The sequence below is a fragment of the Cibotium barometz genome, chromosome 4 (assembly GCF_041138505.1).
Source record: "Cibotium barometz isolate CiBa-2024 chromosome 4, ASM4113850v1, whole genome shotgun sequence".
NCBI classification, from domain to species: domain Eukaryota; kingdom Viridiplantae; phylum Streptophyta; class Polypodiopsida; order Cyatheales; family Cibotiaceae; genus Cibotium; species Cibotium barometz.
In genome coordinates, this window is record NC_141049.1 from 57,789,626 (window position 1) to 57,805,289 (window position 15,664).

At 44.2% G+C, this 15,664-nt stretch overlaps 1 protein-coding gene across 1 annotated transcript in view; it reads left to right on the forward strand.

Moving 5' to 3' along the window:
* The first annotated feature begins 5,223 nt into the window (after positions 1-5,223).
* The window catches only part of LOC147639431 (F-box protein SKIP1-like), a 56,491-nt gene continuing 46,050 nt past the window's right edge, over positions 5,224-15,664 (forward strand). Inside the window, exon 1 of the mRNA XM_086791265.1 lies at positions 5,224-5,730. Within this exon, the coding sequence (XP_086647391.1) occupies positions 5,405-5,730 (326 nt within the window). The 5' untranslated portion in view covers positions 5,224-5,404. The remainder of the gene's footprint in view (positions 5,731-15,664) is intronic.

Below are 15,664 nucleotides of genomic sequence, written 5' to 3' on the forward strand. Positions count from 1 at the left end.
GTTCATCACGCTCACACACACACACACACACATGTAGTTCATCACGCTCACACACACACACACACACACACACACACACACACACACACACAATTTGGTGCCCATACATGCCCTCGCGTATGCATACAACCTATCCATCTCACAAAAAACCCATCTTGTGCACATATAGCCCATCTACAATTACAAACAACCCATCCGGTCATCTACCATCGAGATTACAAACTAGCCCATATAGCTCAAAAACAATCCATCCCATTGGCATACATCCCGTCTCACACATATACATCCCATCCCATGCATGCGTGTAGTCCATCACGCTCACATGCAGCCTATCTTTCACACATACAACTTATACCGCTCATATGCAAGCTATCAAAGTGCATATACATCCCCTCCCACACATAGACAACCAATCCAAACATGTCCTATGGCCATCTCACACATATATAGCCCATCCCATGCACACATGCAGCATCACACTCACATGCAGCCTGTCGTGCACACGCACAACTTATATTGGTCACATGCAACCTATACAATACCTATATAGTCCATCTTGCACACATACAGCCTATCCCACACACATACAACCCATCTCGTGCCCATATAGCCCCTCCCACACACATTTAGCCCTTTTAGGTCACAAACAACCCATGTCATGGCTTCAGCCCATCCTACGTACATACAACCCATCTAGATTACAAACAACCCATCCCACATCCATACATCCCATCACATACACATACAACCTATTTGGTGTGCATACATGCCCTCCCGTATAGATACAAACCCATCCATCTTGCAAACAACCCATCTCATGCACATACAACCCATCTACTGTGTCTAGATCACAAACAATCCATCCCGCATCCATACATCCCATCCCGCACACATATAGCCTAAGTGGTGTCTATACAGGCCCTCTCGTGTACGTACAACCCATGTAGCTCACAACAACCCATGTAGCTCATAGACAACAGCTCATAGACAACCCATTTCATGGCTATACAGCCCATCTAGAATTACAAGCAACCATCTCGCGCACATACAACCCATCTACCATCTAGATCACAAAGAACCCATCCTATGTCCATACATCCCATCCGGTACACATTAGCCTATTTGGTGTCTATACATGTCCTCATGTGCACATACAACCCATATAGCTCACAAACAACCCATCTCATGGTGGCCATACAACCCATCTCGCACACATACAACCCATCTCACACACATACAACATGCATGGCTTATTATGGGCATACATGATGGCATGCATGATCATCATGGTGATGTTGTATGTATGCACATGTATAATCCCATGCTAACATGGACACGCTGTTACCACCTTATCACCTTGGGTCCACATTAACAAAACCTTGGCACCAAAAGCTCACCAAAATGAAAAAAATCTCGTTGCCAAACGCTCACCAAAAAAAAAAAACCTCATTCTTCACCCTCAGCATGATTATGTAGGTACCGACTATCTCTATTTTACAATACGAATATTGAGGAGGGGTGTTGGGAAATCAATGCTTCACCCTAATAAATTTGAAATGATTGGTATATAGAGGCCCAAACTTAAAAGCTATGGTATAAAGAGTCTTCAAACTCTTTAGGAATAATACCATGGCTTTTAAGTGCTTTTAAGTGCTTTTAAGTTTTGGGCCTCTATATACCAATCATTTTAGATTTCTTCTCCCTAACAAATTTGAAATGATTGGTATAAAGAGGCCAAAAACTTAAAAGCCATGGTATAGAGAGTCTTCTGACTCTTTTGGAATAAAATCAAAGGCTAAAAGATCATGGATAGGTTGTTATGCATTGCTATCATTAAGTTCTCACAATTACAATTATTAACACGCATGAAGGACTTAACAATAACGGTAGGCATGTGCATCATCGTCTCAACATTGAGAGATGGGGAAGCATCCTCGAAAACACATTTCGAGCACGTCTTTACCTCCGTTTTTTAGTTCGTAGGTGTTCGTGTGTGCATTGTGGGTAAGTTTCAATTCTCTGCAGATTTCTATTTTTTGAACTCCAAGAAGGGCAATTGGTTGTGCAGACACTGTGTATTGCAACAAAGAGGTCTTACAATTGCCATGGGTGTATGTATGCAAATTGAGGTCATTGGTTGTGACAGTTTGGGTGCAGTATAGTACCGCTGCAGAGAATACAACAGTTTGTGCAAGGTCAAACAAAGTGTTGTTTTGGTGAGTTTGTGTTGTAGACAAGATGTCAAGCTCAACATGAGCTGACACTCACGAGGTGCCTGCGTGACCGTTCGACATTTACATCACTGGCGAGTTTGTTGGTAGCTGGCACCGACATATCTTCGCCATAGATTCTACATCTGGACTACACTGACTAGTCCACACCTACCCACTACACTTAGCGTGTTCACATTATGGACCGCATATACAGAGTACTTTAGTACTTATGTTGTATTTTCCTTATCGTTTATGAGAACCCTTTTGTTATGAAGAAGGAGAATTTTCAACCTCTCATCTTGTGTGTTCTCTTCTAGGGTCTATCATTTTCCTTAAACTGATTTGCAGAATTCATTTCTTTTGTTTGTTTTTTTCTTGTAAAGATAAGGTCTATCCTTATTACCTATAAGGATGCATTCACGCACTTACCCCAAACAAGAATATGTTCACACATGAATCCCCTTGTCCGCTTATGGCCACCATAAGCAGAATTGTAATTATCACATAAAATTTATGTTGTCTTGAAATACCAAGCAAATATTGGCTTCATTGTTGGGAAATGTCGTGGTTTATTTCTCACTTGGGTTCGCTACCCGAGTTCAGCCAAAAGGTGTATTTGTTTCACCCATATATATGAGGGAAATTGTGCCCAACTCTCTACGCTCAAAACAAGATGTGTATTCACCCATTGGTATGAGGGTTCCCCCATGAGCGATGCACGTGCAAGGTGCATGTGCATGGGTTGGTTCCCACCCGAACTTCTATGTTCAAATCAAACTCAATGGTTCCGTTATAAGCGAGTCGGCTCAAAATGGACTTGGTGTCTAAGATGGTAGACATGCGCACACACATTCATTGCCTAACACTCCAATTTCGCATTGAGGAGGAGTGTTGAGAGACGCGTTGCATTTGGCAATGCTACATTGGTGTTATGGGTGATGGGTGAGTTGTGGAACACTATGATTAAGAGGGGCTATTGAGAGATGTAATCGCGGTGTTGCGTGTATGTGGTAAAGCACCCTAGAGGTGCAAGGTATTGTGGTAAGATAAGAATTCCACAAGTGATATTGTGTGAGTGTTAACCAAAAGAATGGAAAAGGGAGTGCCACATGGATGATGATGATGTGTAAAGTGGGATAAGGCTAGAAAGCCTATATCATTGTATGGTTCATTTTGTGAATGCAATAGAGAACTTGTGTTGAGTGTGCAATCTCTCTAGTCATGGAGTTTTTAGTGTGGTATAACCCATCTTAATCTTATGCTTAGTCTTGTGTCTATCACCATGATCAATCCCATATTAGGATTGTTAACATTAAGGACTATCATAGTGAAAAGCTAATGAATAAGGGCTAAAGCTTAATTCTATCAAAATTCTCTCACTCAAATGAGAGCAAGAGAGTACATCATTTTATTGCTTAAAATGACATCTCCATAAAAGAATTTCTTTTATGCATAAAAATCATTTATGATGAAAATCACACTTTTAATATAAAAAAATCCTTTAGTCCAATATTGTTGCCCTGTAGCTTTGCTCTTGCGAAGACAGCTCCTCAATCAGAGTTCATTTGCCGATGCCTCCCGAAGAGCTCTCGACAAGGGTGTCTCTTACCCTCGTACCGCTTCCTGTGCTTCTCTTGCTTGCCACTTTTCTTCTTAGCATGAACTAGGCTCTGATACCATGTTAACAATCGTAATATGGGATTGATCATGGTGATAGACACAAGATTAAGCATAAGATTAAGGTGGGTTATACTACACTAAAAACTCCATGACTAGAGAGAGAGAGAGAGAGAGAGAGAGAGAAGAGAGAGAGATTACACACTCAACACAAGTTCTCTATTTTATTCGCAATGAACCATACAATGATATAGGCTTTCTAGCCTTATCCTACTTTACATATCATCATTCATGTGCCACTCCCTTTTCCACTCTTTTGGTCAACACTCACACACCATACAATATCACATGTGGCATTCTTACCTTACCACAATATCTTGCACCTCTAGGGTGCTTTCCCACATACACACAACACCGTGATTACATCTCTCAACACTTAAACATGGATGTAATGCTTTAGGATATAGTACTTTAATGATTATGATTCATCTAGTTCTAAAGGGAGAGATTCCAACATGTGTACTGCTCTATTTTAAAACTTAGTAAATTCATCTTCCTAGTAGTCATCTTACAAATTGCCAAGTGTAAAGGTGTTCCCTTAAAAAAAAAAATCAAGAAAAGGCCCACTATGTTTGAATAGAGTGGATATTTGTGGGGGCAAGACAAATGGAGTGGATATATGAAGGAGGCTAAGACAACTTTTTACAATGGATCTACTTATTCCACAACCTATCACAATAAGACTCACAAGGCAACACAATTTTCTCAATGGGAGGTAGCTTGATTGAAAGGGATAAGCTAACACCTCGAACATGCACCCTTTGTCATCATTGTCACACATAGTTTACATATCAAATATTTTCCTTGATTTGATTGATTTAACACACGGGCCTATGCATACACACATATTTCTTGATGGGTGAGAGTTTGGATGGTGGAGGATTGCTTGCCCAAGTGCATGTACTTTGTGGGTGGCACTCATGGTTGAAGTTGCACTTGCCAATCAAAAAAGTTAACAGAAGATTTGGCAATGAGAGAGTGGTTTGACATGATTGTGTTACATGCCTACGCGTGTATTCTTGAAATCATTCGTAAAATTAGGAATGGGAGAGGGTTTTGGATGGTGGAGATTGCATTCCCAAGTGGATGGCCTCAGTGGAGTGGAAGTCATGTGTAAAGGTGTACGTTCCAATAAGAAAATTATAAGAAATTTGACGATGATAGAGTTCAAGAGCTCATATGTGAAGACCCCTTGGCCTACCCTTTGGCTTACAACCTTTTTAAAAGGTAAGTACTTACTCCAACTTAAGTTCTTACACACCCTTAGAGAATTGGAACCTAATTATAGTAGTAATCATTGTCACAACACCATAAGTGGACCAACACAGATCACTGAAAAAGGTGCACCGTGGAGGACATCAAAGGCCGGTACACTCGGGGAATTGGGCGGCACCATTCTTTCTAGACTGGCAACAGAATTTGTACGCAGCGCGCTCTGCCGAAGGTGATTAGGGGTCCATAATTTGTTCAATCAATCTTAGGTAAGTGGCGGTGGAAAAACAGGTGCGCGAGTGATGGAGATGGAGAGGAGCTGGGCGGACCTTACATACGAAGCAGTGGTGGAGATATTGAAGAGAGTGGGGTTCGAGGACCTGTATGTCGCTGTGCCGCTGGTGTGCAAGGCTTGGCGGGCGGCCTCTCTGGACCCTGCCTGCTGGGAGCGTGTCCACATGGAGGACTGCTTCAAAATGAGACCCGAGACCGCCGTCTGGTGGCAGCCCTCCTTCGAGATCAAAATGGAACACATGGTTAAGCTCGCCGTTGATCGCAGCTCTGGTACTCTCCGTGAGCTCTCCACCCGCCACTGCTCCGACTCTGCCCTCCGCTACCTCGCCTCTCGGTAACAACCCTCTGAATCAGTTTGGGTTTTTCTCTTGTGGGGAGAAGATTAACTCAGGATTCATATTGAACTCAATTCTATTTTTAACCAAAGTGTATTTTTCTCTGATTTGTTTAATAACAGCCTTCATTTTCTTTCACAGTGCTGCTCAATTTCTATTGATATTTTTATCCATGATGGTTTTTTTTCATTTTTGGCATATTTGGGGTTTTAGGTCGTCTAAAAAAAAAAAAGAGTGCCCAAGTCATGCAAGCAGGGGCACTGCATAGGGCGAGGGTGTGGGGCTGCCCATAAGGTGGGTTGACTATGGGGCCTAGGGGGAAGCCAAATAATGGCTTCTTTTCCTCTCACATCACTACCCCTCCACCATTTTACCATCCGGCACTTTGTAATCCCTTTCTAACGGTCTTGTATCACTAGACTAGTAATTATATATGCAAGCATTTAACTAATTGAGCAGAATTGCAAGCAAACCACCAAAAATCACGTACACCACTGACAGAGACATGATTCTTTGAACTACTTTGAAGCTCAAAACTGAAAATATAGAGAAAATGACAGCGGAAGACTTGATTCTCTCAACCTAACCTATTGTATATTACAAAGCTGAAATATCTACAATGAATCTTACTTGATCTGTTGAAAATTGAACTTCTCTTTGAATAGAGCAAGAAACCAAGCCTTGGATTGATTTGCGTTGATTGCTGTTGTTTAGGACAGGCTTGTAGAATAATGGGGGGGGGGGGGGGGGGGGGTGTGTGTTCCTATTTGTAGGAAGAGGAGGCCAACCCTTAGCTGGCTAAATTTTTGTTAATGTGCATTTTGCGTCAACTGCATTCACACGTTGCCTCTTTTGTCCCTTTTTAGATTAAGGTTCACAACATGGGATGCTAAAATCTTAACTCCTGTAGACTACTTACTGTGTACATATTCGTAGTGGTCTTGGCACATGCATCCAAGGATTTCCGATTGGTACATGTGACATATCCACTGATCGTGGATCAAAAGGGTGGAGGGTCTTCAAGATGCTCCATCTTCACTAGACATTTTAGATCCTTATTGCTACTGCAAATCTATTGAACCCCATCTTGTCCTTGGGGATTGGCTTGTCTTCTTTTTGTGCAAGCTCGTCCAACCATATTTTGAACACATTCATAAGCAAAACCAATTGTATTGAGAAGATGTACTGGAAGGTACCTCTTGATTTGGAGTTGATTGAGCCGACGGATCATCGGTGTCCTCGTGCAGCTCAAGTGTTCACAACCCTTGAAAGAGATGGAAAAGTCTTCAAGTGGTTCAAGTGGTGACAGCTCTTGAAAGAGATGGAAAAGTCTTCAAGCAGTTCAAGTGGTCACAGCTTTTGAAAGAGATGGAAAAGTCTGTGAAATTAGAGGAATTGAAGAGAGAAAAGAAAGGAGAAAAGAGTTGGAGGAATAGCTACGAGCAAACAGGCTGGAGCAGGGGGGTTGGGATGCTAGCAAACGGGCAGAATAAGGCTGCAAATCCGGCGACAATTGGGCATGGAAATAGAGTAAAAGTAGGTGCATAAGAGAAGCAAAGCATTGTGCAACATTACAAAAAGAAAACTTTGGTGAAATTTGGGCGTTTTTTTCCTGCAAATGTCTTGGGTTAGAGACGTTTTACATGTTTGTAACGAGAGAATCGACTGAATTTTACCCTTCATACAAGGTGTTCCTGTCACCATTTGGTCCCCTCTCTAGTGTGGGCAATGTTCGGTGGAGCCCGACATCAAGTACAGAGGTGAGAACGAGGGATTTCCAAGTATTTATCGATGCTAGAGCCTTGGATTTAACTCTAAGAATATTAAACCTTGGTGGCCTGAAATGTAACTTTTTTCATCTAGTGAAACAAGCACTAATATCTTGATCAAGACACTTCTATATGTGTGGACATGTTTATGGTTTTGATATAGGTTATGGACATGCAGACGAGTGTTTATAAGCATGTGTGGACACATGAAGTAGGTTGCCCACTTGTACATCACATTTTTATGAAGTTGGACATTTATGGAGGATGTTTTTATCATTTATAGCACTCATGGACAAATAAAGCATGCTTTGGGCAAGCATAGGGCTGGAGCCAATCTTAAAGACTAGAAAATTCAAAAAGCACTCTATATTGAGCATAAAGCTGGTTGTGTGGCTAAAAAGGGATAGATTTGATATTTTGAGCAAGTCGACTCCTTTTATGGGCACTTATGCATTTTTTTTTGGAGGGTAGCTGGTGGATTCAGGGCTGTTTAGTTGCTGCTGTACAACTTCCTCACTCAACAGATCTGCGCTTTCTCTCTCTATAGAAGATATATTACCAAAAATTACTTTACAAATGGCCACATGGCCGCCATATGATGTACTAGCTTTCCCTCACTAATTACTCCGAACCATAGGTGTAGCTTGGAGGTCCCTCATCCAATATATAGCCGTGTCAGTCTCCACCAGATGAGCTGGCCGCAAGGAAGAGACTGTGAAGAAACAAACAACACTTTTTTCAGCCCTAAAAAGGGACTTTTTGGATATTTTATATTTCATTTTTGGGGTTTTGGCTGCTGGCCTACACCTTTATGGTGACCGACTAGCACCCCCCCTTCACTATATATAGCATTACCTATACCTCATCATTCATGTACCACTTTGTCGCCATATTAGGTACCATCTGGCCGACTACAGCAGGGGCTCACATCAACGTTTTCCTCTGCTGGTCCAGGCCGCCTTCTGCAGGGCTCACATCAGCCTTACATCAGGCTGTTTTTGGCGCTTACATCAGGCTTTAATTTTGCACCATATTTGCGATTTACTTCTGCATATGTCAGCGCCTACATCAGAGCATACATCAACGTTTATACATCAGCTTACATCTGCGTTTTGGTTCAGCAGACATCAGCGCTTTGCTTCACCAGTCATCTACGTTTTGCTACAGCATACAATAGCTCTATACATCAGCCCACATCTGTGCTTACATTAGGCTTACGTCAGGGCTTATATCAGCGTTTAGTCAGCCTTACATCAGCGCATACATCAGGGCTCACATCCGTGCTTACCTTCAGCATATCTTGTGCGTTTTGCCACAGCCCTTGGGACAGCAGCCCTCTCTGCTACACATCGGGACGACAGCCCCCTCTGCTACATCGAGACGGCAGCCCTCTTTGCTTCCGGTATGTAGCACCCGTGTCACCAAAGCTTGCAGCCCTCTCTGCTTTTTTGGCCTGAGAGGGGGTGTGAAGAAACAACACTTTTTCCAGCCCTAAAAAGGAACTTTCTGGATATTTTATATTTTATTTTTGGGGTTTTGGCTACTTGCCTACACCTTTATGGTGACCGACCAGCACCCCCCCTTCACTATATATAGCATTGCCTATACCTCATCATTCATGTACCACTTCATCGCCATATCAGGTACCATCTGGCCGCCTACAGCAAGGGCTCACATCAGCATTTTCCTCTGCTGGTCCAAGCCGCCTTCTGTAGGGCTCCATCAGCCTTACATCAGGTTGTTTTTGGCGCTTACATCAGGCTTACTTCTGCACCATATCTGCGTTTTACTTCTGCATATGTCAGTGTCAGAATATGCAGCGGAGATGATAACCAAATCTGAGAACACAAGAGCAAGAACAGTGCAGAAAATAGACAGCACAAGAGAAGGAGAGAGACAGGCGTCTAACTTTGCTCTATATACACAAGAAGATCCCGAAGAATAAGATACAATGGCATGGGGCAATGGGGCCATTTTATATGGCCCCAAACATGCAGTCGGCCTGCATCAAGGACAACCGACAGGACACCAAAAGGCCACGACTTGCAGATGTGTACAGTCGGCTAGCAGAAAGGTGTCGGCCAGCATCTGTGAAGTCCACGACTCATGCAAATCAGTCGGCCAGCTCCCAGAGTGTGAACACATGCAAACTGATGCAGTTGGCCAGCAAACTGGGTCCTTCTGCCATCACAGGGCAGCCTCCCAAGCCATGGAAAAAATAGGGAAAAATGGGGAAAAAATATGGAGAGTGGGGAAAAATGAGAAAACACCTAATACGGGCGGGCACACCCACAACAGAGGCCCTGGGGTATGTGTATAGACACGAGATGACTTCTAACACCCTCTCTTAGCGCCTAGCTGTGGAACCATTCCCAGGGAGCTGGAGTGCCGCCAGAGCAACGCCTGAGATAGCGACTTCGTGAAGAGGTCCACTCTGCACTGTCCTCCGTCGAACAAAACTCTAGGAAGATGTCATCAGCAAACGATCTTCTCACGAACAAAGTGCCTCTGGATGACCAAGGATTCCACCAGTGGAAACCCAATCCTGCCAAGTAACCTCTGCAACTTCACCACCTTCGCAAGCAACACCACAAGCAACCCGGTACTCTACCTCTGTCGACAAGGCTAGAGATAGCTGCCTCTTACTGCTCCATAAAATTGCTCCTGAGCCGAGGGTAAAACTGTCACCTAAAGTAGATCTCCTCGTGTCTGGATCTCCCCCCCAATCTGAGTCACTCCAACTGTGGAGTCAGACTCCATCCATCAATCCCCCTCCTGTGTAAAAGAGTCCAAGATCCTTCGCATGCTGCAGAAACCACAAGATACGCAATCCTGCCTCCCAAAGTCATCTGCAAACATGAGCTCAACAGCCTCATCAGGAAGCTCCCATCCAATCTGGTATACATCAACCAAATCAATGAACCATTCTGCTTCCGAGTCAGAGAGGCACCATACTGCTCATCACAAGGATCAACAACTGTTACGGTGGGATGCTAAGTCTTGGAAACCTGCTGAAGACCACTCAAGGCCTTCGGAAACCTGTAACCAACCCCCTCTGAATCTAGAACCACAAAGCCTGGAGAATGTGCAACATCCACCTCCTTCTGCAAGTAAGCAACCGTCACCTGCCTGGCTTTCCAAGAGGTCCCCGTGGAAAGAACTTCCTCATCTACAGGAGTGTTTTTGTCCCGAATACTACGAGACATCAGAGCATAAGCTACCTATAAAGTTCCTCTGACTGACGAACACTAGAACTACCAACATCTGTACTGGAAAGTTCCTGCCAACTGCTGCCATCAAAGCTATCCTCCATTTGGTCCCGAAAAGCCTGCACCTGCAGCGTATCCACACTTAAGTGGCCATTACCAAACTGCCACTCATCACAAAACTGAGGACCTGGGAGAAAGAGACTCATCCCCAATTCAGTGGGCTGCAGTCCCTCTTCATTAGGGTGTTAGTTGGCAGCCTCTAGGCGGCCTGACAGGGGCGTTTTTTTCAGGACAGCATGCCTGCTCTTCTGGCGGTACCTTCCAGGGTTCTCAGGCGTTTTTTTCAGGTCTAGGCAGCAACATAGCTGTCCCAAACAGGCTGCGTTTTTGGCCTGTTTGGGCTTGCCCACGCCTTGTTCTTGGAGCTCTCTGGGCTCCTCTTTTGCCTGTCCCTTTTGGTTATCTTGTGCCATCCCCCCCCCCCCCCTCGCGATTTTACTTGTTCTCTGCAGTGGTTCTTGATTTGAGGCTTCAGCGTTTCCATATTCAGCCTATTCTACAGCCCCTTTTACCTCTGCGTTTTCAGATTTACAGCCATGGTTGCTGCGTTTTTCTGAACCGATCTTGCTGGTAGCTCTACCTTCACTTGGGCTTCATATGTTGGATCCGAAGGTACCTTCTCTTCAACGTTTTTCCTCATAGGAAGTGTGGACACTGGTTGACCTGAATTTTCAGGTTTGTAGCCCTTGTTTGGCTGCGTTTTCTTCTCTAGTGGACACAGATCACTTTGCAGAGGGGGTTTCTTGTTTGGATTATGGCTTTGGAGGCAGTTTGGTTCTTGAGGAGGATTCTGAATTTCAGATTTCAGTCAGTGTTTTGCTAATTTTGGAGCATCTATACTTGTGTTTTGCTCCTGGCCTACTTGGTTTCCCGGTTTCTTCATGTTCCTTGCCTTCTGTTGGCGGTGGAGTGCTATTTTTTGCTGGATAGCATTGTTTTGGCTGCGTTTTGCTTCCCACAGGAGTTTTCTACACTTAGAGGGGGCCTATCTCCAGCTACTTCACTTAGAGGATCAGTTTTGTTTCTGTGGAGACTTTCTTCTGTGATAAGAGTTTACAGATTTTGGAGGAGAGCAGTGATCTTTTCAGAGATCCTGAGCTTAGTTTATTTTGTCCGAGCTTGTGTTCTTTACAGTATTCGCAGAACAAGGAGGGTGTTTTGCCCTTTGCGGTTTGATCCTTTCACATGGATCATTTATTTGTTGCTGATTCTTGGGATCTGGTTCTACTTCTGGAACAGTCTTCTGCTATCTGTGATGCTTTTGAGGACTTTGTTACCATTGCAGTTTATATTCCTGCTTCCCTTCCTCACTGTGAGGAGTCTTCCTCTGTCTCTCTTTGTGATGCTTCTAAGGATGCCCCTCCCCCTGCTAGTTCTGCAGGTTTGTTGTTTTGGAGGATGTTTTTTGGACCCAGTGGGATGCTTTGGATCTGTGGTTGCTAACCGTGCCTGGGGCACAGTGGTACTTCCAGAGTTTTTTGGATTTGGATCAGAATTAGGTTGGGCTTGTACCAGTCCGACGATATCTTTTTTCGGAGGGGGATGTGGAGTCCTTTCATCTTGCGATGCCCACCTCAGTGGTGTGTACTTATGTACAACATTGGGCAACTCATGTTATGGAGTTTGAGCAGATGGACCCCATCTTTTCTACAGGGTCTTTACATCTTGTGATGCCGACCTTTTCAGAGGATGCTTTTATATAGCATTTGGCTACTCTTGGTACAGAGTTGGAGCAGATTGACTCTATTTCTTTTGAGGGTTCCAGTGAGGAGCAATTTGCTTCTCCCAGGATTGATTATATACAGGATCTGATCTTGTTTGGTTATGAGGTTTTTCATACCTTCTCCAGGGTGGATACACGACATTCGACTTCGGGGAGTGTTCTTACACTTGGGTTTGGAACCATTATTTGGAGCAGCACGTCGCAGCCTATATGGTTGTTTTCTTCCAGAGGAGTGGTGTACCTGGCAGCTTTGTTCTGTTGCTTTTGTAGCTGAGTTGCTGAGGAGATTGCTTGTGGAGCTTTCTTGGTACCTGTTTCTGCAGTCTTTCATCTTTGATGGAGGACAGCGTCTTCGGCTTCTTGGAGTTTGCTCAGCATCCGGTGCTAAGAGGGGGTATATCATCCCCTACTTGCTGGCTTCCTATTTGGTGTCCTATTTTAGCCTCTAGGACTGACCATGTTGGTCTGAGGGGCTAGTCACCCCTCACATGTATTTTACCTATATTTATTCCCCATTTATGGTCCTGGGTATTTTTCCCATTCGTGGAGATATTTATCACCAGTCGGCTGCCTTCATGTAGAGGTATATATAGCCGGCATGCCTCCCTCATATTTCATTGCTTGCCTAGCTTGTCTAGCTGCAGTCCCTCACATACGAGGTTCTCCCCTCTTGCTCGGGACATATATTCCTTTTGGTGATGATATTGAGAGGAGGTTCTCACCTGTGTTTCCTCTCCATCTCTCTCTCTCTCTCTCTCTCTCTCTCTTCTGTGTTTCCACTTTCCCTTCTTCCGCGGCACATTCTATCAGGTTGCTCATCCTCCAGCTGATGAATATCACCAAACGATGTAAGGCCTGCCCTCACCTTCTCTCATAACTGTACATATCCACGCGAAACCCGAAAATATTGATGGATTTTTCGAAAAGACAATAAGCGGCCTCTACGTGGCAACAAAGCATCCATAATTCTCACTAGTCCCAATCGAGCCATTCTATTGAAGTTTGGTTGCTCAACAAGTTTGTCAGGCCACTCCAAAAGTCGTGAAGTAGCCAACACCACACCTACCATAGAATTCAACTGCAACCGCTGATCTGAAGGCTTCCGTTTAGGTTCGAGTGGTGGCTTCACCTCTCCTTTCTCATTTGATGATCTCTCTCTCTCTCTCTCTCTCTCTCTCTCTCTCTCTCTCTCTCCCTTGGTTGATTTGATACAGGCTGTACAGCAAGTTGTTGTTCTCTCTCCTTTGGTCGATTCGATACAGATTGTACAGGCTCCCAAAAAAACCCTAATCCACTGTCCAAAACTCTGATTTGTTGTTTGGAACCCTAAAAATCAGTTTTCTGGTCATTTGTGAAAAAACAGTTAAACAGCTTGACCTTGGTTTGTTTCTAATGGTGGTCGTCATGGAGATGACGACCACCATTAGATGAATTTAAGCTATGTATTGGTTTGTTTCTAATGGTGGTCGTCATGGAGATGAATTTAAGCTGTGTATTGGTATTTTCCCCTTGTGTACAGCTGGTTCTCTCTCTACAAAAGGGGAAAATTGCTAATTCACTCTCTATGTAACACGCGGAAGCTCTGGGGGGTCTTCTTTCAGCCCTAAACACCACTGAGAACATGCTGATGCAAAAACGCAGATAGAAGGGAGAGTAGAGAGAGAGGGAGATGTTGGAAATTCAGTATATTCTGATGGTACAAAAAGGTACCTAAATCTGCAGCCCTAGGCTGCCTTCATACAAAAGGTGATAGTGAAACTCGCGGCGGGTGCCCGGGGGACTAGGGCCTTTGACACACTTGTTGATACCATCAATGCATATTAAAACATTTAAACATGGCCACAACCTTAACACATATCCATCATCACTTTGCATAAAACATAAAGTTGGACAAAACATCCACAAATGCTGAAAATGGAGCTTGCACGTGTGACACCGCATAGAGGCCGGAATGGGCCGACCCCCCCCCTTGGAGTATTTTATTACCCAAGGAGAATAATATCATGTACAAGCTTTGAGGGCCTTACTCTCCCCACGGGAGATGCCGGATTATCCATATACAAATGCCGTAACACAGCCCAACACGAGGCAACCAAGCCGGAACATAGGCTGTAGAAATGCTGAGCCAACAATATAATCCATATACCTCCGTGTGGGTACTGATTCTTCCCCAAAAACCACGGGTCTTCATGCAATAGAGAGGGTACAGCAAGTACAACTCCCCATTCAGCCGGTACATCAGTTGGTACAGCAGGTATAGCAAGTACAACAAGTACAGAAGTTGGTACAGCCGGTACAATGGATGGTACAGCAAGTACAAAAGCTGGTACAGCCAATACAGTGGTTGGTACAGCCGGTACAGTGGCTGGTACAGCCAGTATGGTGGCTGGTACAGCAGGTACAGCAAGTACAGAAGCTGGTACAGTCGGTACAATGGGTGGTATAGCAAGTACAAAAGCTGGTACAACCAATACAGTGGCTGGTACAGCCGGTACAGTGGCTGGTACAGCCAGTACGGTGGCTGGTACAACAGGTACAGCAAGTACAGAAGCTGGTACAGTCGGTGCAATGGGTGGTATAGCAAGTACAGAAGCTGGTACAGCTAGTACAAGGGCTGGTATAGCTTGTACAACAAGTACAAATGTTGGTACAACAAGTACAATGGCTAGAAATCATAATAAATGATTAAATACCCTTGCCTTCAGTATTTCTTCGCGATGGAAGCCTCCAAAACAGTCCCCAACAGCCGATATTCTTCATGGGCAGCCTTCAAGTGAGAGAGAAAGAGAGTAGCCATCATTAGGGCAACCTGTAACGGTGGTAGAGGCTAGTGTGGAGCAAGAGAGCCTCCATTAATGAAGAGAGAGGGCTCCAATTTATAGATTTGGGCCTCCCATGAGCTAAAATGGCAAGAGAAGGTTACAATGACAAGTGGAGAGCCACACAATAGCTGAAGTGACAAGTGTGAGGCCACTTGTCTCACTTTGATCCTTTTTCTAACAAGTGTCAGGCCACTTGTCTCACTTTGGTCCACTTTCTTGCCACATGTCCCAATCTAAGAGATGGGTCCTTTCATAATCTTTACCTCTAAAAATATCCCAATTGGTAGACATTCTGTCATAGGCACTTTGCCAACTCTTGGTATCTGCTCAATTCCAGATGTAATGACGCG